This window comes from Heloderma suspectum, chromosome 1 (assembly GCF_057233095.1).
Source record: "Heloderma suspectum isolate Gila_16-S chromosome 1, 16-S_ref, whole genome shotgun sequence".
NCBI lineage: Eukaryota > Metazoa > Chordata > Lepidosauria > Squamata > Helodermatidae > Heloderma > Heloderma suspectum.
This window is the reverse complement of record NC_139458.1, coordinates 34,436,507-34,463,077: the sequence shown is the minus strand read 5'-3', so window position 1 is coordinate 34,463,077 and position 26,571 is coordinate 34,436,507. Positions and strand designations below refer to the sequence as shown.

The 26,571-nt window shown below is 45.5% G+C and overlaps 1 protein-coding gene across 2 annotated transcripts in view; it reads left to right on the top strand.

Annotated features, from left to right (window-relative positions):
* RIN3 (Ras and Rab interactor 3) overlaps positions 1–26,571 on the top strand; it is a 127,528-nt gene that overhangs the window by 64,348 nt on the left and 36,609 nt on the right. The window contains exons 4-6 of one of the 2 annotated variants that reach the window (XM_084840483.1): positions 12,486–12,558; positions 15,917–16,008; positions 23,901–25,355. In XM_084840483.1, coding sequence (XP_084696609.1) covers positions 12,486–12,558; positions 15,917–16,008; positions 23,901–25,355 — 1,620 coding nt within the window. The remainder of the gene's footprint in view (positions 1–12,485; positions 12,559–15,916; positions 16,009–23,900; positions 25,356–26,571) is intronic. The other variant, XM_084840493.1, reaches the window with a different exon arrangement.

The window sequence follows — 26,571 nt, the reverse complement described above, 5'->3', positions numbered from 1 at the left end:
CTCCTTCAAAAAAATTTTTTTTTACATTCCCTGGGTGCACACCCTAATGAAATCATGTGCTGCGCATGCCTATGCACCCAAACTATGTACCTGCTCCTTCAGAGGGAGTGCAATTCCATCCAGAACAGGCCAGTAGCCCACTTCCTAGACCTAGGAACTATCAACCCAATGGGATTCAGCTTCAGTCTCATCAGGATTCAACTTCAGTTTATTAGATCTCCAATCCAAGCCATAACTGCATCTAGGCACTGGTTCAGAACGTGCACAGCCTCTCCCAGTAGCCCACTTCCTAGACCTAGGAACTATCAACCCAATGGGATTCAGCTTCAGTCTTATCAGGATTCAACTTCAGTTTATTAGATCTCCAATCCAAGCCATAACTGCATCTAGGCACTGGTTCAGAACGTGCACAGCCTCTCCCAATTCACATGTCACAGAGAAATAGAGCAATGTCTTTTGACTGGTAGTGCAAGGAGCTTTCTGTCTGGAAGCACCCTAGATTAGGTTGTGAAACTGAGTGGATCAGGTCAACTGATTAGATCCAGTTGTGAAATTGACTAGACTAGAGATGGTACATTCTCAGGTGAAATCAATGGGATTTACAGATCGATCTGTAATCCTGTTTACTTGGAAATAAGCTTGGCTACAAGCCTCTTGCCCTGTGTTGCAGGGACCCTTTTTAAAAACAACTTCTAACAAAGTTTTAAAACACAGGCACACACAAAAAACAGGGTACTACAATGGCGCTGAGAAGCACCTGGTTCAGAATGTCAGGAGAAGGGTGTCTGTGGTGACCAATGAGTGGAGAAAGAGAAGGGGACAACACTGTTTACACATTCCTACCAGTTGGATGGAACATAGTTCCACACTGAAGTGTGAATAAAAAGGTAAAGGTAAAGGTGTCCCCAACCAGTTGTGTCCGACTCTAGGGTGCGGTGCTCATCCCCGTTTCTAAGCCGAAGAGCCAGCGCTGTCCGAAGACGCTTCCGTGGTCATGTGGCCGGCATGACTGAACACCGAGGTGCACGGAACGCTGTTACCTTTCCCACTGAGGTGGTACCTATTTATCTACTTGCAATTTCTTGCTTTCAAACTGCTAGGTTGGCAGGAGCTGGGACTGAAGACGGGAGCTCACTCCGTCACGCGGCACTCGGGTCTTGAACTGCTGTCCTGCCGACCTTCCAGTCTGCAGTTCAGCGTCTTAACCACTAAGCCACCGCGGCAAAAGGAAAGGTTCCTCCTGTGCAAGCACCGGGTCATTACTGACCCCTAGAGGGACGCCGCTTGCGCTAGCGTTTTTGTGGCAGACTATAGCAGGGTGGTTTGCCATTGCCTTCTCTAGTCATGACTACTTTTCCCCGCAGCAAGCTGGGTCCTCATTTTACCGACCTCGGAAGGATGGAAGGCTGAGTCAACCTGAGCCAGCTATCTGGGGCCAGCTTCCGCTGGGATCGAACTCAGGTCGTGGGGAGAGCTTTGGTTGCTATACAGCCGCCTACCACTCTGCACCACACGAGGCTCTGAAGTGTGAATAGTCAATTGCAATTCCACTTGTAGCTTACAGTGGAAGAGCAGTGGTTGGGGCCTCCATCTGGAAGCACCCCATATTAGCTTCAGAGATGTGACTGCAGCAGGTATCTCCAGGGGGCTGTCCTCTCAGGGGATTTGCTGCAAATTGGGAGCATTTCTAAGTTGTTCACAGCAGATGATGTTGTGGCCAATCTGCAGCCACCACAGAGATTTGTGGTGGAAAAGCCGGATTTTCTGAGACTACTTTTACTTTATTTCTTTAATTCAGGTTCTTCACACTTCTGGTGCCATGTGCTCCTATCCTCTGCATTTACATTGGCATGATAGCTCTGCCCAGGGGTGTGTCTTTCACCTGGCTGTGACCTCACTGAGCCTTTCCAGCCTTCAGAATTTCCCTGCACTCCCATTTCATCAGTAATTAGCCTCCATGATGATGCACTTCTCTGATGTTTGCATTACTTCACTTCTCCATTGTTGTGTTAAATCACATATCTGATATTGTGTAAAGTCACTTCTTTGATGTTATGTAAAGTTGCTTCTCTGATCTGGCAAGATCTCCGGAGCCTGTCATTGCAAAAAGGGAGAAAGAAAGCCCAGAGAAGGAGAAAGGGGTGGTGGTGGAAGCAATAACTCCGTGACAGTTTTCTGAAATGGGGCAAAATTGGAGGCGGGGGGATGCTCTCAGGGGGAGCCTTCAGATGCTGCACTGGAGACTTGGGGATTTGGGGTTCTTCACTGAAAAGTGCGCACATTGGGAAAAATGGGGTGGGAGCATAACTCTATGAAAGTTTGCTGGAATGGGGCGAAATTGGAATGGTGGGCTGCTCTCATAGGGAGCCTTCAGGTGCTGTACTGGAGAATCAGGGATTTTGACTTCTTTATGCAAAAGAGGCAGGATTGCCTGGACAGAGGCGAAAAACAAGCCTCTCTCCTTGTTTGAGCAGCCCCTGTGAGGTTGATGACATTCCATTCTACTCCCCCCACCAAACCCAGAAGTATGTTCCTTTGAAGTGCTGTGTGACCCATGAAAACTGGATTTTAAAGGTACAGTACACTTGGCTTTTCTTACTTCGTGTGTCCCTGAAGGACCAAAGCCGATTCCATGAAAATACAGATAATACTCCCACCGCACTTCTCATTTCATTGTCATGAAGATCCCCCCCCCCCCCACACACACACGCAACATTCTCTGGAGGGAAGTGATCCTTGAGCAAGTGGAACTAACCCAAAGCATCAGCATAGAAGGCACAAAATGAATATCAGATTATTAAGAAGTGGACAGGCGGAAGCAGTAGTAGCATTCCCTGCAGAATCAAAATAGGACGATGAGATGTGGCAGGATCTGGACACCAGGAATGGGTTGAAAAGCAGGGTTGAGAGTAACTAAGAGAATGTTCATGCTGAGATTAGGCCTGGGGTTTGCATAACTGGGGACAGAATCAGGGGCTTGTGAGAACTGGGATCCAGGCCAAGTTCAATGACTAATAAGCACAGTGGAAGTACAGGACTTCAGAACAGACCAGAGGCAGAGCAGAGTAGCCTAGAGCCAGGAACTAGACCTGGTGGATTAGACCAAGGGCCCATGATGTAAGCTAGTATCCTGTTTCCAACAAAGGCCAGCCAGATGTTTCTGGAAAGCCCACAAGTAGGGAATGAGAGCAAGACCTTCTCCCCATTGTTTGTCCCTCAGCATCTCACATTCAGGGGTGTATCACCTCTGAACGTGGAGATTCATTGAAGCTTATAGATGCTGGCAGGCCTATTCTCTATGAATGTGTCCAATTATCTCCTTTGATCTGGGCCAGTGGCCATCAAGACATCTTGTGGCAGGAAGTTCCATTAGTTAATTACATAGTATGCAAAGGAGATCAGAGCTGCCCCAGGATAAGAACAGGATATGGAGCATGGCTGGGATGCTGTCTACCTAAGGGTACCCACATCAGGGCAGCAGGCTGAACTAACCTTTTGGTTTCATCCTTACAGTTCTATGATTACGAATGTGGACTGAGAAATGCACAGAAGGTCTACTATATTCCTTTCTGTCAGTGACAGCAAAGAGTTAAGTACAGTGTAGAAATAGGCTGAGGGTAACAGTATATTTCCCAAGTTGATCCCATTTGATGCATAGAAGGTATCAACATAGACATGCAGAATGATCTCTGGAGCCTTGGAGATGTTGCATTCCAATCATGGTGACGCACTGTATTTTTAGCTCAAGTAATGTGCTGGAGATAGCTTTGCCAGTTCTCCATATTTAGCAACTTTGACCGCAGCACACTGGAGCAAGCTAAGGGTCGTGCCTCTGGTTCCCTTCCTCACTTAGGGTAAGTTGCCCATCTTGCTGTATCTGCTAGCAAGTTATCTGTAAAAGAAGGAATTCTAAAATATTTAAGTTGATGAGACAAGGAAACAATAAAATTGCTGAAGCCTGTATGCCAGAGCAATCCAATAGATTTCCTGCAGTTTAAGTTGTGTGTGTTTTTTTCCAAAGAGTTGCTTTGCTTTAGCAAAGATAATTGGTTTCAGAATACTCTATATGTGGATTAAACATAAAGAGCAAAGGATTTGGCTGAGCTAAATTATGATTCTTTCAACTGACCTTGGTGTTCGCTAACAAATGTCAGTATTAAGGTTAGCACTATTAACTCGTGAAAACACAGAGAGGACAGTCAAATTATATAACCAGGAATATGCCTTTAGTATTAAATTATATTCCAAGGAAAACATTCCTGATCATGCTTTGTAGCTGCATGGACTCAAACTATGTTGTTGGGGCCAAAAGCCTGAGTTGTGGAATGCATAGTGTTGGACATTAAGTGGGGGAACCTGGATTTAAATTCCTGCTCCACCACGTGATTTGGCTCAGTCACTGAGGCTGTTCACACAACATGCTAACCCACACTCAGTGGCTGAGTGTGAGTTGTTTTGAACCGTGGTTGTTAGTTGAACCGTGGGTTAGTGTGTTGTCTAAACACAGTACATGTCCCACAGGGTGGGTTATTGCGTTGTCTCTATGCAGCCAGGGTGGCTTGTTAACCATGCAGTATAGCTTGTTAACCATCCCGAACAACCTGACAACCATGGGTTCTCAAGGTGGCTTCTTCAAGAAAATAAGCCACACTGCATGTGTGTTCAGGCACACATGCTAACCCACAGTTCATCAAACAACCCACATTCAACCACTGAGTGTCGGTTAGTGTGTTCTGTGAACAGCCCCACTATTTCTTGGTCTAATCTACTTCACAGGGTTGTTGTGAGCAAGACCAGCCCTGGCATGCAGTATGGTGAAGGAACTTGCTTCAGGTGGCACCCTGAGGAGGTGGGTGAGAAAAGATCAAGGCAGGAATTGCTGTCTGAATGGTGCAGCAAGACTTTTTAAAGTGTTAGTTGCCCCTAGCAGGGACAGGGATGCCATTTTGGCTTTGCTTCAGGCAGCAAAATGTCTTTGGCCAGCACTGATTTTGAGGATCTAACTGGAGGAAAGGCCACATTACACCACTCTGAACTCTTCTGAGCAGAAGGCTGGGACACAAATAGACAAGTGTAGATCTGTGAAAAATATTTTCACAGATATTTTCACAGTTGCTGGGGAAGATGGGCGGGATTGTGCTGCTGCACTCATGTCTTGCTTGTGGGTTTCCCGTGGATAGCTGGTTGCCCACTGTGTGAACAGAATGCTGGACTAGATGGACCCTTGGTCTGATCCAGCATGGCTCTTTGTATGTTCTTATATTTTTAGATAATGAATTTGCATGAGTGTGTGTGTGTGTGTGTGTGTGTGGAATTGGGATCAGAGGATGGCATGCCATGTGTGTCGGGGGAGGGCAGTCCTGTGTCAGTTTGTCTCCAGTTAATAGTGTGGAATACAGATGTTGCTGGGAACGGGGGACCATTTTGTATCCTGGGGCAGGGTATTTCCATGCCCTCAAAGAACAGTTAGTTTCTGATTCACAGGATAGCAGTAGGGATTTTTACTGTCCTGAAAACATCAGAGTTGATGGCAATCCTGCCCTGGTGATTTCAAGCACAACTTGCAGCAGTTATTGAGAAAGCCAGCAAGCACAAAGAGTTTCCATCTGAATGTTTAATCCCTTCCTCTAACTTCCTGAAAACCCTGCCTCTACCAAGAAGACAGAATTTCCTTCTTTCTATTCTGTTTTTTAGGGGAACTCTTTTCTTTGTGTTGCAGGTGTGGGTGTTTTTTAGAATTCGCATAATATTGATTGGAAAAGATGCAAAAGTAAAACAAATGTTTTTCTGAAACCTCACAAAATAGTGAGCAAGCCTGAGAGTTCACCAGAATTCTTCTTCAGGCTATTAGTTAAGTGAGAAGAAAGAAAGAGAGAGAGAAAAAAATCATGTAGAGTTCTTTCCCTCAGACAGGTTTGAAGTTTAATTTTGTGGGTGTGTATTGAGGGGGGGGGGAATATGTTCTTAAACATGATGGGAGAGCCCCAGTGTACAGTCTATAATCATCTTAAAGTGGAAGTGGAGGAGGGGCAGAGAACAAAGACAGACTGGAGAAGATATTATGCAGATTTAAGGTGCAATCCTATGGATGTTTAGACAGCATGGCTGGATTGGGTATGCTGGGAGTTGTAGGCCTTTTTTTCTGTCTGAACATCCATAGGATTGAATCCTTAATTAGGCTAGGCTGTATGAGCTGGAAAACACATTAGGTTGCACGCTGCCCAGCGCTACTCTTTGCCCCACATGGTAAAGTATTCAAGTACCATACTGGGTAAATTCTCTGGTTCTGGGGGTAGGGAGGAAGGATTACAGAAAAAGCTGCCCTATTGCCATGAGTCTAGCCTGAATCAAGGCCCCTGTGGCTGCCTGTGCCCCCCCCCCTTTTCAAAGTGCAACCAACAGAATGCCGCCACATAATATCATGGCGTATTCTCAGTGGCAGTGCTCACCATCTGGAACACCCTCCTCCGTGCAGCTCGATTGTATTTTTATCGCGTGCCTCAGCCAAAAAAGGCTCCCGGAGCATCTTACAATCAATGAACAAAGATGACAGTCCCTGCCCGCAGGCTTACAATCTAAAAAAGACACGACATAAAAGGAAAAGGCAATGGGGAGGGGAGAAAAAAGAATTAGGTAGACTGTCAGCAGGGCTGGTGGGATGGCCCTGTTCCCCCCTCTCATCTCCCAAAGGAGGGGCAGTTCAACTGGAGCAGGCCCTGATGTTCCCTTTGCCTGCTCCCTCGCTCCTTCTTCTTCCCCACAGGGCCATGGATGGCAGTTAGCCGGGGGGGGGGGGTGTCCAACTGGAGCAGGCCCTGATGTTCCCTTTGATGTTCCAGTGGATGGGAGACTGCCTGGGAATCAGGCTTCCTGCACTGAGCAGGGAGTTGGACTCAATGGTCTTGTAGGCCCCTTCCAACCCTGTGATTCTATGACTATGACTATGCAGGCTGCCTCTGGCTTGTCACCCACTGCCATTAACCATATTGCTGCTCCATCTTACTGTTGTGGTATTGCTTTTTATTGTTAGTGCACTTGAAATGGATTTCAGTGGTGCATTTTACATATAGTTATATGTATATCTTAAGGGGCCGCGGTGGCTTAGTGGTTAAGACGCTGAACTGCAGACCGGAAGGTCGGCAGGACAGCAGTTCGAGACCCGAGTGCCGCATGACGGAGTGGGCTCCCGTCTTCAGTCCCAGCTCCTGCCAACCTAGCAGTTTGAAAGCAAGAAATTGCAAGTAGATAAATAGGTACCGCCTCGGCGGGAAAGGTAACAGCGTTCCGTGCACCTCGGTGTTCAGTCATGCCGGCCACATGACCACGGAAGCGTCTTCGGACAGCGCTGGCTCTTCGGCTTAGAAACAGGGATGAGCACCACACCCTAGAGTCGGACACGACTGGTTGGGGACACCTTTTTTTATATGTATATCATATATATATATGTATGTATATGTATATAGTTATATGTATATCTTTCTAAGCAGAGATAAAATCTCTGCTTAGAGATTTTATTATATTAAGCAGTATATAAACATTAGTAATAAATAAATAAACGTTAAAGAATGTGGAAGATGTGACAGATTTCAGGCGGGGGGCAGCTGGGAAAGTGTCCTCTGGTGGGGCTGCTCCTGCATTGGTGGGTGTTTGCTGGTGGGGTTCCCTGGAGTCAGCAGCAACAATGACAGCAAGCCCCCGGCTGGGTGTGGAGGAGCCAATATCTCAATTCATAACCTGACATCCTGTTGCTCTGGAGTATTGTGGAAATTCAAATGGAGATTAATTCTAGGTGATAACACCCATTAACGGGCCAATAGAAGCCAAACAGGGTAGTGTGATCTAGTGTTTGGAAGGCATGTTTCCTCCCCTACATCCAAGTCCCTTCATTGGGTTGTAGAAAGTCATCTTAGTTCCCCTCCTGAATAGGCAAATTGTGTGATATTCCATCTGGGAATCCTTGAGGTGTAATGGGGCCTTCAAGGTGTGAAAGGCAGAATTCCTCCGTTCAGAAACCCATCATAGTTAAGTCCCCATAAGCCTTCTCAAAAGGGAAAGAGTTCAGCCTTGTTCACCAAAATTGCATGGAGATCAGTAAGGTGAGCATGAAACAGAAACAGAATCATTTCCTGCTAATAATTAAGTTGATATCTGAAGGAGAAATGTTTAAGTGCGCGCGCTCGCACACACACACACTCCAGACGATCCTTCCTGTAGTTAACCAGTAAGGACCTTTGAGAGATAATCGCTTTGCTTCTCCTATTGTGGGCATTCAGTGCGTGGGGTGCTTCCAGAGTAGGCTTTCATCGTGCCATCACCCTGCTTCATTCTCACCATTTTACCGGGGTCCAGAATAGATGTCAAGGTCGTCTTCTACCTGCAGCCCTCCTGTCTTTTCCCACTGCTTCTTCTGTCTTTTTGCTTAACACAGAATCTGTTAAGAAAGAATAGCTGCACAGTGCATTCTGGCAGTTAGCGCTAGGAACCCTCGGTGTGGGAGTCGCTTTTTTCACAAAATGTCTATTACATTAATATTCCTTAGGCTCATAATCAGATATGAAGGACCTCTTTTTTGGTGGGGTGTACCGCCCACCCCGCTGCCCATCAGACTCCCTGCCTGAGCTGACGGAGGTGGTCTTGGACTTGGTGTTGAGGACCCCTAGGATGATGGTCCTGGGGGATCTCAACTTCCATGCCGAGGCTGCTGTGTCCGGGGCGGCTCAGGACTTCATGGCCGCCATGACAACCATGGGGCTGTCCCAACATGTCATCGGCCCAACGCATATAAAAGGACACACGCTTGATCTGGTTTTCTCGACTGGGCAGGAGGATGGTGATCTGAAAGTGGAGGAATTAACAACTGTCCCTTTGTCATGGTCAGATCACTTCCTGTTGAGGTTTAGACTCTTGGCAACCTTCCCCCTCTGCAAGGGTGGGGGACCTATTAAAATGGTCCGCCCTCAGAAGCTAATGGATTCTGATGGATTCCAGAGGGCTCTGGGGGATTTTCCTGCTGGTATGGCTGGTGCTCCTGTCGAAGCCCAGGTTGCTCTGTGGAATACAGAGATGACTCGGGTGGTTGACACGATCGCGCCCAAGCGCCCTCTCCCTCTGAGCAGAGCCCGGCCAGCTCCTTGGTATACATCTGAGCTGACAGCAATGAAGCAAGAGGGGAGACAGCTAGAACGCAGGTGGGGGAAAACTCATGCTGAGTCTGACCGAACACAGGTAAGAGCTCACTATCGAGCCTACTCTGTGGCGGTGAGGGTGGCAAAGAGACAGTTCTTTTCCACCAGCATCTTCTCAGTGTCATCCAGCAGTGCTTTTCTGAGTGGTTCGCGACTTGTCACATTCTGGGCCAGGGAAGAGACCGTGGAACCCTCAGTTGCGTGCTGTGATGAGTTTGCATGGCACTTTGAAGATAAAGTCACTCAGATTCACCATGAATTGGACACCATGATTAATGCAGTTCCATTAGTAGAGGCCTGAGGATACGGACAAGGTGCTTGGCCAAGTCCAATCGACCACTTGTGTGCTTGACCCTTGCTTGCCCGTCATGGCTTATTAAATCAAATAAGGAGGGGATGTCCGGCTGGGTCCAGGAGGCTGCAAATTCCTCCTTGAGAGAGGGAGTGGTGCCAGCCGCTTTAAAAGAGGCGGTAATCAGACCACTCCTGAAAAAGCCTAACCTGGACCGGAGGATGTTAACAATTATAGGCCAGTGGCCAACATCCCCTTCTTGGGCAAGGTGCTTGAACGAGTGGTTGTAGGACAGCTCCAGGCAGTCTTGAATGAAACGGATTATCTAGATGCATTTCAATTGGGCTTCAGGCCTGGTTTTGGAACGGAAACTGCCTTGGTCGCCCTGTGGGATGACCTCTGCCAGGAGAGGGACAGGGGGAACGCAACCCTGTTGATTCTCCTGGACCTCTCAGCAGCTTTTGATATCATTGACCATGGTATCCTTCTGGATAGATTGTCTGGGTTGGGAGTTGGAGGCACTGCACCGCAGTGGTTCCGCTCCTAATTGGATGGCCGACTCCAGAAGGTGGTGCTGGGGGATTATTGCTGTGTGCCATGGCAATTATGCCATGGGGTTCCACAGGGCTCTGTTTTATCCCCCATGCTGTTTAACATCTACATGAAACCGCTGGGGGAGGTTATCCGGAGATGTGAGCTGAGGTGCCATAAATATGCAGATGATACCCAGCTCTACCTCTCCTTTTCATCAAATCCGGGTGAGGCAGTGGCCGTTCTGAATCAATGCCTGGGCATGGTAATGGACTGGACGAGGGCCAACAAACTGAAACTCAATCCAGACAAGATGGAGGTAGTTAGTGGGTGGTTCATCTGCCCGGCTAGGTGATATTCAACCTGTTCTGGAGGGGGATGCACTCCCCCTAAAGTATCACGTTCGTAGTTTGGGGGTGCTCTTGGACCCAGAACTGTCACATGAGGCACAGCTGAACTCAGTGGCATAGAGCACTTTTTATCAGCTCAGGCTGGTATACCAACTATGCCCTTATCTGGACAGAGATAGCCTAGCTGCAGTTATCCATGCTCTGTTAACTTCTCGTCTGGATTACTGCAATGCGTTATATGTGGGGCGGCCTTTGAAAACGGTCCGGAAACTTCAGCTGGTCCAAAATAAGGCAGCAAGTTTGTTAACAGGGACTGGCCAATGAGCTCATATTACGCCGTACTTTTCCAGCTGCACTGGCTGCCAGTCCATTTCCGGGCCTGTTTCAAAGTGCTGGTGTTAACATTCAAAGCCCTTAATGGCTTGGAGTGAGGTTACCTGAAGGATCGCCTCCTCCCATATGTGCCTGCCCGGACCTTACGATCATCCTCAGCGACCCTCCTCCGTGAGCCCCTGCCAAAGGAAGTGAGACGGGTGGCTACTAGGAGGAGGGCGTTTTCTGCTGTGACACGCCGGCTTTGGAATGAGCTCCCTAGTGAGGTTCGCCTGGCCTGTACATTGTACTCCTCCCAGCACCAGGTGAAGTCCTTTTTATTCTCCCAGTATTTTAGCATTTTAGCTTTCTAGACTTTTAGCTTTGCTGTTTTAAATCTGCATTTTAAATTACTGCACTGCTGCTAGGTTTTATGCTGGTTTTAGTCTGGTTGTATTGTTATACTGTGGTTTTAATGTTTTATATATTTTACATTGTTTTATTGTGTACTCCTTGGTTTTAATTTTTGTGAACTGCCCAGAGAGCTTTGGCTATTGGGCGGTATAGAAATGAAATAAATAAATAAATATTTTCACTTTGGAAATCTGTGAATGTTGTTAATGTCAGTTAGAAAATGAAAGACAATTATTTTTAAATCAAAGGTACTTTCAAGCCTGCGTAGGTTTTACATTTCCATTACAGGCCTGGGAAATGCAAAAACCACTTTTGGTTTCATGTACGAAACACCTTTACAGGGCTCCCATGTAGCTGTTTTTAAGTCAGTCTGAACTCTTTTTGTTTTGGGGTTCAGATTGTGCTCTTGGAAAGGGATTTATCTGAACAAATTAACATAAACAACTGACTTGGGTTTTGTGTTTGTGCGTACAGGGTTTTTTTGTCTGTGTTCTAACTGGGAGAAAGGAACTAAGTGGTTTTTAAATAAATACTTAAAAAAATAAATGCTAGTAGAGACATTTGCTGATCGACACATTGCATTTTCAACTTGGGCATAAGCACCATCAATTGTGAATATTGCAGCATGTTTAAAAAGCTGAGTTTCCTTTTCTGAGTTCCTTTCAAAAGAAAGAAAGAAAGATCATGTAGAGTTCTTTCTCTCGAACATTTGATCTGAGGGGTTTTTAAAATGTCTCTTCATTTAGTTTTCTCCCTGTTTCCCAATTGCCACTCCCAATTGTCCATAATTACCTTATCTTCTCACTTTAGACCTGTCCACTTTTGCTTCAAGTGGGCATGCTTAGAATTCCAGCAGGTATTTCCAAAACAGGGAAAGTTGAGCACAGTTGTGGACTGTGGGGACTGGTTTAGCCCAACTGTAATTGGTCTGCTCCTCTACAGAATGCATAGTTTCATTTAATTATATTTTATTAATTATATTACTGCCATTGCCCTATAGATATACAGTAGTATTCGCAACCCCCTTTCATTGTGAATTGGGATTTGTGCTGGAGGGGAGACTCTTGTATTGGGATAGAGGTTTTAAGTGAGTGGGCAGGGAATAGAATAGAATAGAATAGAATAGGAATAGAATGGGCTACTATGATTCTAACTCAATAAATATGGCTGCAAGCTGGTAGCAAAGAACTTGTAGCAATACAAAGCAAACAGATTTATGTTTATCTCTTTTTAATGTTATTTTATTTTCTAAAAGTCCTCTCCAAATGAAGCCACATAAACATCATTTTTCCATTTCTCTCCCCCCACCCCCCAAAAGTGACCATTCCAGAGTGACCCTATGTATCATTTTCTCTGATTTAGTGAGAACAGTCCCTGAATACTTTTTTGGTTTCTCATCAGTACTGTACCTGGAAGGATCTCTTCTCGTGTTTGAAGACATCTTCAAACTGGTTGCATTCTACTGTGTCAGTAGGTAAGTTGAGTTTCTGATTTCCAGTAATGGAGAATTCCATCCCTCCTCCACCAAGTTGCTCACTCACTCACCTATATAGAATTCCTTGTCACCTATGGCAACCAGGCTGATGTTTAAATACAAAGCTGGTATCTGTTCACATATAGGAGTACGGTGGGTGGAATTATAGGACAACGTAGCTGGTAAAAGTGTAATTCTTAGGCAGGGCTGGCCCACAACAATTTGCTGCCTGAGGCAAGGTACAAGATGGCACCCCCTCCCATTTATTGTACAAAAGCCTACTGGGCTAGTAGTTGAATCTTTCTTCATCACTGGCAATGGGACAGCATTTTCCACTACACCTGAAGGCAGCAGGCTAGCAGGGCAGGCCATGAGGCCCACAGCTCTCCCTTCCAACACCTTGCTGCCACCTCCCAGCATTTGCTACCTCAGGCAACAGCCTCATTCTGCCTAATGGTAGGGCCGGCCCTGCTTTTATGCCTAGTCTACACAGCAGAATCAGGTTGGAGGGTGCTCAGGTGGAAGAATGCCACTTCAGGCTGCAGATGGGTGATCACATTTATCTGCATGCAAAGCATGTTTGCTCTGTAACTGAGGTATCGCTCTTCCCCAAAAGAGAGGATTCGTGTCCCGTTGTCAATGCATGCCCTAATAAGTGGAGATGGGGTGGTAGTGGTTGAGATCCTTATTTGCGGAACATAGAAAGCTGCCTTATGACTGTTGGCCCATCTAGCACAGTTTTGTCAACTACACTGACTGGCAGCATCTCCCCAGGATTTCAGGCAGGGTTCTTTCCTAGATGCTGGGGACTGAACCTGGGACCTTCTGACTGTAAAGCCTAAGCTCCACCACTGCACCATGGCCCTTCCCCTATGAAATAACCCCCATAGTTCAGCAGGTGGCTTGGGTTGTTTCATGAAGATTACCCAACTGAGGGAAGTTAATAGGCCCCTTCAAGGACAATAATTTCCCAGTTACTTAAAAACTGCTACTACATTTTGCATCAAACCCCCCCCCCATGAAAAAACAACCCTCTCCTAAAACAAAACCAGAAAACTGTCACTCTGTTCCCTACATAAATATGAAAGGGCACAAAGGCAAATGATGGAATAAATGTGAAAAGGCAAATGGTGGCATAAAGCTTCCCAGATGGCATGTTTTGGGGACCTCATGGCTGCTGCCATGCTCTGCCTTCTCTCCGCATATTAGGAACATAGGAAGCTGCCTTATACTGAGTCAGACTATGGGTCCATCTAGTTTAGTATTGCCAACACGGACTGGCAGTAGCTCTCAAGGGTTTCAGGCAGGATTTCCCAGCACTATCTGGAGATGCGGGTGATTGAACCTGGAACCTTCTGCATGTGAGGCATGTGCGAGGCATGTCCCGTATTCCCGGGAGCAGTGTTAAAGAAGATGTATCCTGTGATGCCATCTCCCTCAGACTTTCCTTGCCTCCACTGTACTGTATTGGCTGTTCCTTGCAAGGGGCGAGGAGACTCTGAGCACGATAACTTCACTTGTCAAGTCTTCTTTCGCTAAACATTGATGGGGAGACATGTGGCAGCAACATGTAGTTTGGGCATTATGCTGCTGAACTGCTCCCTGCAGAAATTCCAGTAGGGTTGTCAGATGCCCTAGTTTTAAAGATTTCCATTCTTCTAGGACATAAAGGATATCTTTTACTTCAGATACCAACTTGTCCATGGCCATTCCAGATGGGAATTATGAGAGTTGCAGTCCAACACATCTGGAAGGCACCAAGTTGAGGAAGGCTGCTCTTGAATGTCCATTTCAACTGTTTTTTTGGTTTGGAAAACTGATTTTCCATATACACCTGGTAAAAGGGAGACACAAATTTATGTATGGTGTGTTTTTTTTTTAAACAAACAAACAAAATCTTGCAAAATATTAAGCATCTACTGCGGCTTTCCCCAACCTGGTGCCCTCCAGTTGTTTTGGACTTCAACTTCCATCTGCCCTAGCCAGTAGTCAGGAATTCTGGGAGTTGTAGTCCAAAACATACAGAGGGAACCAGTTTGGGGAAGACTGATCTACTGAAATTAAGTATTCTGACTAGCCTCAGGAACCGTGTGGTGAGTAAAACTGCCTTTGAATGAGAGCACTTCCTAAAGAAAACAGTGCGAAGGGTTTTGGTTAACCTAAGAGAAATGCTAGCTAAGCAGGGGGTCAGAGGAAGCCTTCATGAGTTCATCTCCTAGCCATTCTGGGATCTGCCAAGGCAGGCAGTTTGCTCAACACTCGTGGCAGTCATGTGAAGAAGAAGAAAAGACTTCCTGCAGTGTAAAGAAGCCACAGGCAACTCTATTAACGTAACGCTAACCAAAACTTGCCTATTCCAAGCTGTTTTTAAAACGATCATATCTGACCTTGGCTTGGAAATGAAGAGAGACAGGGACATCAGTGACTCTGTTTTGACTGTGTGACCCTTTGCAGCAGTCAAAATAAAACCTGTGTCCCGTATCCCCTGAAAAGACATACACATGTGTACCAGGCCTCCCCTGATCCCAACTCTTCCCTTCCAATATTGGGGGAGAGGCACTCTGTACATGCATAGAGATCCTCTCATCTTTATTTATTTATTATTTCCTCTCTCTCTCCCACCCTTCCTCCAGGTAACTCAGTGTTTTATCCTCACAACAGCCCCGTGAGGTAGGTTAGTCTGAGAAGAGAGAATGAGTGGTCCAAGCTCAAATCGCTGCTCTGTGGCCGAGCAGCAATTTGAACCTGGGTCTCCTGAGTCAGCACTCTAGCTACTAAGCGACCCTAACATCATGATATGGTATTGTAGGTTCCAGTGTTCAGCCTTGATGTGTGAAAACATATTCTGGGGCTGAGTCCTGGTGAGACCTAGCTCCGATTGAAACCTGAATCAGTGAGGCTTAAATTTACTTGTATCCCACCTTTTCTCTGTGGTGCACATGGGGGCAATGTTGTTGTAGCCTCGCAACAACCTTGTTAGGTGAATGCATGACTGGCTCACAGTTATTCAACGAGCTCCATGTGTGAGTGGGATTTTTCTTTACCCTTTCCCTGCTCCAAGTCCACCACACCATCCACCTGTTAGTATTAACTTTAAAATGTTTCAGATTAGGTATAGACTTCCTTGGAAGTGAGTTTCACTGAAATAATTGCAGTGTTCTCACTTTCTTAATTTTTTTTAGACTATTTATAGGCCGCCCAATAACAGAAGTGTTCTAGGTGACTTATAATGAAGAACATGTAATTCCAAGGCCTGAGTTTAAGACAAGAGAGAGAAAAATGTCAAACAATCTGAAAAAGAACAACTCTTTTCTCACAAGCCCCATACAGCTGTATTTCTTTCTTTTTCACTCCCTAGAGATTTGCTTCCCTTCACGCTAAGACTGCCACAAGCAATATTGGAGGCCAATAGTGTTACAGACCTAGAAATCATCTCTAGTTTGGGTATAGGTAAGTTGTGTTGGAAACATCTTCTTAAAAGACCTATGGCCACTTTAGTTCTTATCTAAAGATAAGAGTTGCCAAGTAATAGCATTGCTTTCTGCAAGCATAAATATGTTCCTGGCAGTCCCTGCAAGTCCATCCGCTCGCCCCTGCTGCTGTTACAATATGAGGCTGCTTCAGCTTGTGTAAAGAAGAAATTCCAACAGCCCAGCATAGATTAGGGTGGCCATGTGTGCTTGAGCCAAACTACACGTTACGCTTATCTCAAGGAGCGCCTCCAGCATCACCAGACAGGCCACTCAACAAGACCAGCCTCGGATGGCCTTCTCTCTGTCCTATCAGCCAGGACAGGTAGGCTGGTGAGGACAAGGGAGAGGGCCTTCTCCGTGGTGGCCCCCACTCTGTGGAACTCCCTCCCTAGGGAACTCCGCCATGCCCCTCTTTAATGAGCTTCCGCCATGCATTAAAAACATGCTTGTTCAGGCAGGCATTTGGGGTGGGCTAGGGTATTTTTAGAAATACAATGTTTTAATGTGGAATTTTATTGTTTTAAACTGTTGTATTATTGTACATTGCCCAGAGTGGCCAGATGACTGGCCAGATGGGCGATTAAGAAATTTAATAATAATTTTTAAAAATGGTGTGTACCTGAGGCTTGCCTTACTTTTTATTCTTGTGTAAGCATGCGCAGCCCTAATTTGGATGGGACCATGGTGCATGGGGAGGGGAGGATTAAATCTTCCCTCAGCCGTTTTTTCCTGAGTCTCTCCCCAGTTTAACGCATGGGGGGGGTAACATAGACGGGGGTGTCCACTGAAGTAAACGGAGATTTTTCTTTTTTAAACCTACCCATGGGTGGGTGGGGGGGATTCAGGAAAAAACAAGTGTGGGGAAGGTTTAACCCTCCCCTCCAGGAGCACCGAGGTCCCAATCTGAACTAGAGCTGCACGTGCTTACACACAAGAGTAATAAGATGAGCCTCAGCTACATGCGATGTGATTAGCACAACATGTAGTTTGTCCCTTACTCTACAGAAGTATTGGGAGGGTTCAGAGAAGAGTCCTCTATTTGAAGGCGACCTCTGTTTCAAGGGCTGTCCAGTCCAAGTCCGGTTTAAAGATAAAGACCAGTACGCAGGGAGAGCAGCAGGGGCCTTGAAGTTGTCCATCACCACTTAGCACCTGGACAGGAGACTGGGCAGGCACATGGGTCACCTGATCATTGTCCCCTGCTATGGTGAGAAGTCTTGTGTTTCTATTTAAATTATAGTAATGATTTCTAAATTTGTATTGATACACACCAATGAGCACATGCAAATTCCATACAAATCTGTGTCCCTTTTGCCCTCTTTTTTTGTTGATGAATAAGTGGCCACTCCAGGCCAGCGTTATGACTGTGCCTTTGCTTGCTACAATGCTGGTCTTCATTAGGAAATGGACTCCATGTAACTAGCAGCTGGAAAATCCTAAATTTTAGATGTTTGGAGTACTTGCGCCTTCAGCTTGTTTGATTTCTTTATGGACATTGCACACTACTTTTCTTCCTGTGATCCGAAAGCAGGGTACAAATCTGTTCTTAGAACCAATAAAATATCAACATTAAAATAAAACCCAAACAACATGAAAAAAGAAAATTGGAAAAAAGAGGGTGGGCTAACTCCCCAAACCACAACAAACAAAACTCCCTTATTTGTGGGACAATACATAAGAAAGAGATCACTGAGTAGCCTTTGAAAGGACATTCCAGAGCTCCAGGGCTACAACCAAGAAGGCCCTTCTTCTTTTGGCAGCCAATATAGCGTCTGAATAAGTTGGGATCTGAAGCAAGACCTAATTCACTGATCTTAATTTGTTCCCTTTAGTTTTAAACAGGATTGGTGTAATGTAGTTGAGCTCAAGGGTCATGCCGGAAGTCCCTGGTTCAAATTTCATCTGAACCATGACTTCACTGGGTAGACTGACCACAACTGCTTGGATTTATCCCCTCATCTGTAATGGGAGTTGTAGCCCAATACACTGGGAAGGCCCTGATTCAGGCCAGCTCTACATGGATTAGAAGCAACTCTCCAGGGTTTGAGACAGAATTCTTTCCCAACTCTACCTGGAGGTGCCAGAGAATGAACCTGGGACTTTTTCTGCATGCAAAGCAGGTGCTCAACACCTAAGCAAAGGCCCTTTCCAACCTTTAAGAAAAAGTCAAGCTAAAATAATAGATATACTGAATTGTGCTTCTTAGCAAAACCTAATCAACTCAAAGAGAAGATGGTAGCAGATGGTGCACCTAAGTGTCCTTTTCCAGAAGGAAAGATTTCATAATTTACAATGCTTATTTATCGTCAATTTCCACTTCCTCCAGAATCATGCTTTTTTTTTTTTTTTGTAGGAGGAGGAATTCCCCGTCTTGTAGTGACACTTCCAAAGTATATACACACGGTCCTAGAGACAACTCTTGTTCCCACCTCCCTCTGCAAAAGCATTTGAATTATTCTGTTTTATATTAAAACTCCATGGCTGGATAATTTCTTATTTCTGGATCTTAGCTTGAGGATGGGACTGAGTCTGCTTGTAGCTTATGCTTATCAATCTGTGCCTAGACTTTTGACAGGGGAAAAGTACCACATTGATCCTTTTCAACAAAGCCTCTGTTTTGTGGGACCCAATAAATAGCAGAGTATATACATTAGTAAGTAGGTATCAACAAGAAAAGAAATTGATCATGAATAGTAACAGGTGTAGAGCAAACGGCTGCTGGGGTACTTGTATAAAAGAAGTCAGCAGCAAATATATATCCTGCAATCAATAAAGCACTACTGATCCTTTTAGATCTCCCAGTGACTTGGATCCTGTTGACCTTCATGGTCTTAGCACTGAGGTGGGGAACCACAGGCCCCAGGGCCAAAGCTGGCACTCCTGGGGGTCCAGTCAGGCTCCTCAGGATTCCCTCATTGGCCACGCCCCTTCCCCCCAGTCCCCAATCATGTGGCGGGTTCCCAGATTTTGTCCAGTTTTTTCCCATTCTGGAAGGCTGAAATCCCTCTCCGAAGGCAGCAAGAGCTTCAGAGCATCTCTACACCAGCCTAAAATCCCCATTTAAGAGGGGGCCTTCTGCTTCCATTTTAAATGCAGGATCATGACGGACTACCTTTACACGTGCTTCCTTTCCCCCCCTCCCCCTTATCTGAGTCTCCCATATGTTTCATTGGTCCAGCTCCTCTTCTTGCAGCGTTTCCTTTTTCACGGAGGGAACTCAAGCGGAACATAAGCGGGGTAATTTGATACCTCATTATCTCCGAGTTATTTAAAAATGGTCATTTAGTGTGGGAGATGCCCGAGAGATTCATGGAGTCATCTATAGGGCCCACAAACTTCCATGAGTGAGCAATATCAATAGCAGGATAAAATCTCCATGTAAAGAAGACCTCAAGCTACAATATGCTAGGGTTTGTTTGTTTGTTTGTTTGTTTGGTATTTTTGGCCCCAACCCTTTGGCCTTTCACTCCATCCCCTTTGCCTTCAACCTCACCTATCACTGGAATGCACCCCCCAAATCTTCTCTGAAATTGAGTTTGGACCTCAAGCTGAAAGAGGTTCCCTACCCCAGAAGGCAATCCTGTGGCTTTACTTGAACGCTGGTTCCTTTTCTTGGTAGAAATGTCTGAGAGACGAGGGATGTGAGAAAGACATTCTCCTCAGGAGGACAGTCCTTCTGCAGCCTTCTCTTGTTCAACTCATAGCGGAGGCCATTGCCAGAATCATGCAGTGCTTCAGAGTAAGGTGTCAACAGAACCTAATGCTAAGGGCACAATCCTATGCATGTTTAGACAGAGAAAAGGCCTACAACTCCTAGCATAGTTATAGGTCTTCTCTTTGTCTAAACATGCATAGGACTGCACCTTAACTATCTTTTTTACCAACTCACATTCTGCCCTGCATTCCATACTTAGCCGACGGTATTTCAACTCCTTCATCTTTCCTTGAAGTTCACCTTAACTAACTTCAGATTTTTGTATTTAGTTAATTTATAGACTGCTTTTCCAAAGCTCAAAGTGGTAAACAATCTGTCTCTCTCTCTCTCGTTTATGTATGTATGTATGTATGTATGTGTGTGTATATATATATATAATCAAAATATATATTAACCCATTGTATAAAATAATATTCAGTGGCTTACAACAAGAATAACAAATAATAACAAATCCACAATCATGCTCTTTCAAATAATGAATCAGTAATAAGTGAAACAGCAAGAACAACAAAAACCCAAAACACCATAATGCAAAACAACCCAAACAAACCCAGTAACACAACAGAACATCAGCTAAAATTCCATTTTGTTCTGTTACTAGGTGGAGGGAGTAATCCTATGGCTACTAGTCAGTGGCTAGACGGCCATAGGATATGTGGTTTTCTGGGAACCGACCTCGGAGCCCACACTCTGAAGTTGGTTCCTGGAGAACTGACCTTCCCCCCCTTCTGCACTGCCTCGCAGGCAGTACGGAACAGCCCCGCACTTCCCATTCAGAAGAGGAGCGCGGAGCAGCCAAAACGGGGTGTTCCGGGGCGGGGAAGGTGGAAATGCCAGTACGACACATCCTATGTGTTATCCAGCAGCTTCCTCCCCCGCTCCGCCGTCCCGTGGCTAGACAGTCAAAATCAGCTGTCTATCTACAAATGCAGGGCAGGAGAAGCGCGGAGGGAACGATCCCCTCCGTGCTTCTCCTGCCCTGCATTGGATAGGTGGTCGCCTCCGAGTTTGGAGTTGGCTGCTTATCCCCATAGGATTGCACCCTTAGCTGCTAAATGCTTTCTGGAAAAGTTTTGCAATCTCTTCTAAATCAAAGGAGAGATGTCAATTTTCACACTTTCATAGGCAGAAAGTTCTAGAGCTTTGTTTCCACCAAACCATAACAGGCTTCAAGTACCATCCACGATTGCCCCATTATGTCTTGTGAATAGGAAGCTTTTTTTAATAATGCAAAGGCAGTTCCTGCCACTTTGAACCATATTCTCCTGTCCCAAGCATGCTTTGGACATTATACTCCACCAGTCATGGTTTCAAAATGTGTGGGTGGAAGCATCCAGAAATAGCCTGAAATCCATTCAGAAGATCAGATGCAATGTCAGAAAGGAAGCAAAAGTTAATACCTTGTCTTAGAATGGTAGGATCATAGAGTTGAAGAGAGCCCCAAAGGCAAATTCAACCCTTTGCCGATGCATATAGACTGCTACAGCATTGCTGATAGGTGGCCATCCAGCTTCTGGTTAAAATCTCTAATGACGGAGAGTCCAACACTTTCCAAGTGGGCGTGGATCAGTCTCACTTCTGTCTGTCTTGCCTTCACATGGCTTCAAAGCAAAGTCTGTTCCATCCTGTTTCTACATTAACTTTTTAAAAATCCACACAAAATGTTACTGTTAAAAAAGTAATAAAGTTCTTACAGTTTTATGAGATGGACCAAGGGCTTCCTTTAAAACAAAATTTCTTCTTTGTTTTAATCAGGTAATAGCTGCTCCAAATGGCTAGAAAGTACAGCTGCTGCCATGCACACTGAAACTGAAGCCTCAATTGCCTCTGGGCACAATGGGTCCCATTCCCTCCAGGGAAGTTGTACAGAATAAAAGATGGCTGCCCCCATGTACCCATGGCAACAGTAATTTTTTTTTCCTGTGCCACGTCGTTGTACTACTTACATTGACATTGAACAAGAAAAAGATGGCTGCTCTCATGGACACATGGAATTAGCCATCTTTTTTTCTGTACATGTTCCCTGGAAGGGATGGGGCCCATCACTCACAGGGGCAGGTTGAGACCTCAGTTTGAAGTATGCAGCAGCAGCCATGCTTTCTAGCTGTTTAGAGTGGCTATTCCTGGTTTTAAAAGGGTTCTTTTTGTTTAAGACAACCTTGAACCACCACATGGAATTTGTTGATGTCCAGATTATGAAGAAGGGCTATGTTCTGATCCGACATTAGCCTGGGAGGTGCAGGTCAGGTGAGTCTGCTTCAGAATATGGATCCAATGAATATGGACCCCCTCCTAACTTCCAAGGCAACTCACTGTTCCACTGTCAAGCAGCTCATCCTGTCAGGACATTCTTCCTAATGTTTAGTTGAAGCCCCCTTGCTTGTCACTTGAAGCCATTGCTTTGGGTCCTACCCCGTGGAGCAACAGAAAACAAATTTGCTCCATCATATATGTGACGGCAGGCAGTCCTTCCAATATTTGAAGATGGCTACCACATTGCCTCTTAATTGTCTCTTCTCCAGGTTAAATATCTCCTACTGCTCACTAGGAGATCTCCTTTACAATTGCCCTTTGTAGAAAAACCTAGCACAACACTTACATCCTACACCTGTATCCACACCCATCTTACAGTGGCTTCCCTAAACAGAATTCCTTCATATTTTTTATTTTTCTATTTGTTACATTTATATCCCACCTTTCCTTCAAGGAGCCCAAGTACACAATCTTCTTCTTCCTCCTCCTCCTCCCCATTTTAGACACGCAACAATCCTGTGAGGTAGGTTAGGTTGAGCTTCATGGCCAGTGAGCTTCAAGGCCAAGTGGGGACTAGAAGCCGGATCTCCTGGGTCCCAGTTCAACACTCAAACCACTGTACCACACTGGCTCATAAACTCATCCTGTTAACTAAATCTATGTTTTCCCTGTCCCAGCTCTTTCCCTGTCTCCACAAAATCACCACCAAGCCAGTGGTCCATCAAGAATCAGGCAAAGGCACTGATTTTCTGGGCCAGCTCCTCCATGCTGCAATTGCAGTGGCCTTTTTTTCATGCTGTTGTAAACTCGCCACGTCAGTGCTGTCTCATAGAGCCAGTGCTGCCGTGCGAACACAGCTCGGTTGTGAGCCTGCTGGCAGCCCAGCGTGCTCCTGACTCTTCTTCACCTGTGTTGTGAACCTGGATTCACAGCATGTCTGTGTTATATGTATGTTAAACCATTGGATCAGCTCCCTGTTGGGTCCTTCTCCTTGTGCTTCAGGCAGGCTGTCTACACTTTAAAAATATACATTTAACGTGGCATATATGTGTTTTGTGGCCGCGGTGGCTTAGTGGTTAAGACGCTGAACTGCAGACTGGAAGGTCGGCAGGTCAGCAGTTCGAGACCCGAGTGCTGCGTGACGGAGTAAGCGCCCGTCTTCAGTCCCAGCTTCTGCCAACCTAGCAGTTCGAAAGCAAGAAATTGCAAGTAGATAAATAGGTACCACCTCGGCGGGACAGGTAACAGTGTTCCATGCACCTCGGTGTTCAGTCATGCCGGCCACATGACCACGGAAGCGTCTTTGGACAGCGCTGGCTCTTCGGCTTAGAAACGGGGATGAGCACCGCACCCTAGAGTCAGACACGACTGGTTGGGGACACCTTTACCTTTACCTTTTTTATATGTGTTTTTAGACATATGTGTTCATCCTTTCCCTTATAAAACAAAATCATGAGCAGTTGCAAATCTACTCTGGGTATTGCTGGGGAGTAGACTTGTGACTACATAGATGCTAGCCAATGTGTACCCACCATCAGTACCTTTTCTTTGACACACCGAGCACCTGAGATATTTTTTTTTTCTCCCAGAGTTCACTATAGGCCATTAAAATGTACATGGTTTGGTGGTGGTGGTGGTGGTGGTTTTTAGAGGCAGATGCATTTAAAATCTTACCCTCGGTAGTACTAAGTAGAGTGGTAATACTATTTCTTATATATTTTATATAAGGTTTCTATTTGAATTTGTAAATTCTAAGGCAACATTGTCTGTTCATGTTCAGTGCAATATAGAATAATGCACATTTTCATGAAATATTATTAACATTTTATCTGGGTGTAAAACATCTCAGTCTTCTCTTTTCTGATGCTTAGTTATTTTTAATATATATATATTTTTGACAGGGTTCTGGGACTCCTCTTTAAATCAAAGGCGAGGAGGGAGGTTTCCCCATTCTGTGAAAGGTTCTGTTTTCACCACAGCCCCGGCAAAAAAAGTAAAAAACTCCAACCAGTGTTTTGCAAGCAGCACGAACAATTGTTCATGTGAAATTGAGCTGTCAATAGGAAATGACAGGCTGTGGTTTGTAAATCCTATTTTTATAGAGGAGAGAAGCAATCGGCTTCCCCCAGATGTCCCTCCTCCGGAGATCAGTAGGGAGAGTCCTTCTTTTACTAGAGATGCTGTGACAAGACCTCCGAAGCAGTGTCCCAGCCGCCGCCCACCTCCACCACCACCTCTACCTCTACATGCTGTGAAGCAGCCTCAGAAACCTCCCATGACCACTTCTGAAGACGACCACCTTCAGGTTCTGGAGAAAAACCAAAAGGAGATGAAAACCGAGGTTAGCAAAGAGAAGGAAAATGACAGCCAAGAGTCCTTTACTCCAGGTGACCATTCGTCCATACATTCAAAGAAGAGTCTTCCTCCTTCCATTCCGCCACGGAGGTGTTTCTCTGAAAGATCTTCAGGAAAGGGTTGCTTTGATAAAACTGGCAAATGCCCAGTGCCAGGAAGGGAACAGCCAGAAAAACAGACGGATGGAAATGAAGGTTGTACAAACAATCTCCAATGTGCCGCAGTTCCAGAAGCAATTGAAGAGGGGATGAAGAAGGACCCCTCACCATGTCAAGAAGCAAAGGCAGGGAGTGAGCACAAGACGAAGCCGGCGGAGCTACAAAGGAAGCCCTCGGAGAAGCCAACGGAGCCTCCTGTCCCTCCCCCTCGGAAGAAGAAGCTCTCCAGAGAGCCATCCTCTGCCAGCTCTTGCCATTCAAAACACATGATCACTGAAGAGCCGGAAGTGTTCAGCCCACCAGAAAACGCACGGCCAATAGAAAAAACTAGCTCTAAAGCAAAACGGGAATCAAAATCGGTCTGTAAGCTTGCCAGCATATCAGCTTGTGGAGGTTCTCGTGACTCACTGCATTGCCCAGCAAGCAACGCGGGGCCCCAAACGCCTGCCTCTGAGCCAGACTCCTACTCCACAAGTAGCACCGAGGATGAGCTGGAGTCTGTGACCAGCCCATCTGTGAAGAAGACCCGTTCCATGATCTTAGGCAGGGCCAAGCACCGTCTGTCCATGGTCAGCCTGAGCCATGTCTTCACAGCTTTCCTGTCTGCTGACAGGAAACTCCAGAAGAAGATTGTGGAGCTGGCCCAAGACAAGGACTCTTACTTTGGCAACTTGGTGCAGGACTATAAAGCATACAGTCTGGACATGATGGCAAAGCAGAGCTCCAGCACTGAGATGCTGCAAGAGATCCGCTTAATGATGACGCAGTTGAAGAGCTACTTGATACAAAGCACGGAGCTGAAGTCCTTTATGGATCAGACTGTTCACACAGATGAGCAAGTAGGTAAGTGTTCCCATTTCTGCTCTTCTTTGAGGCATGGCAGAGCAACGTGCGAACATGAAAAGGGGGCATTTTAGGAAATTATTGGGAAAACTGGGACAGCAGCATCCTCTGTTTGGCACATACAGGCATCTGCTGAGACCTAGACCTTTAGGTTTGCAAAGCAGACTTCTTTACCCATTTTTTGCTTCTAATGTCAACATTTTTTTTAAAAAAAAACCATTGGGTCTGGATGCAGCATTGCTGTCAAAAGACAGCTTGTGGAATCATTGACCGGGCTCTATTTTTTGCTTGTGTCCTATTTATTGATTGCATTTGTATCCTACCCTTCTTCCAGAGGATTTAGTCTGACATGCATGAGATTATCCCATTTTTCTAAAATGCTAGCTGGAGAAATAGTCACTTGATCCAGGCCAAAGAGCAAGTGTCAGTGCCTGAAACTCCATCCACCACATCACAACACTGGTATTCTAACTGGTCCATGGACTTTTCTTCATATCCTCCTCCATCTAGAGGCACAATCAATTTTATGAGATCAGCAAAACATAATTGTTGGTTTCTTGGTTAGTATGCAAGGAAGAACATGTCGATCAAGACGAGGTCAGAGCTAAAATGTTGATCAAGGATATCTCATTTCTTCAGTTGTGGCTCTTTTCCCTACAGACCTTTTACGCTGTGTTGAAGTATGACGTATTATACATGAACAGTGTGTGCGTGCAAACAGCAGGCTTGGTGTGTAGAAAGCAAGAAAGTAGACTTTCTGGAGAATTAAGTTGTTCCTTTGAACTCTTTGTGCTCACTTAGATTAGTTATCTGTTACGTGTTGCACCAGACGTTGCTGTGCATTGAGTCAGCCCAATGGCCTTTAACTGGCAGGGCATCTGAATCGTAGCTATTCTCAGATTAAACCAACTTTGTGCTACCTTGAGAGAGTTTTGCACCTTAAAAGGCAGGCTAAACATGTTGTTGTTGTTGTTAATAATCATAATAATAATATAAAAAAATTAAAAATTAACATGACTGTGGACACTTTGGAAGTAGGTTGCCAAGTTATTTTACTAGCACTACTCCTAGGCAGTCTGACATGCAGAAATCTAACAAGTGGGGCTCTTTTGACATGTACATAAAAGGATGGGGAAAGACCTGCTAAATTTGTGCATATCAGGCTGCTTTTAAAGGCAAAAGAGCAGAGCTAGTAAAACAAACAAGAGTTGGCAAT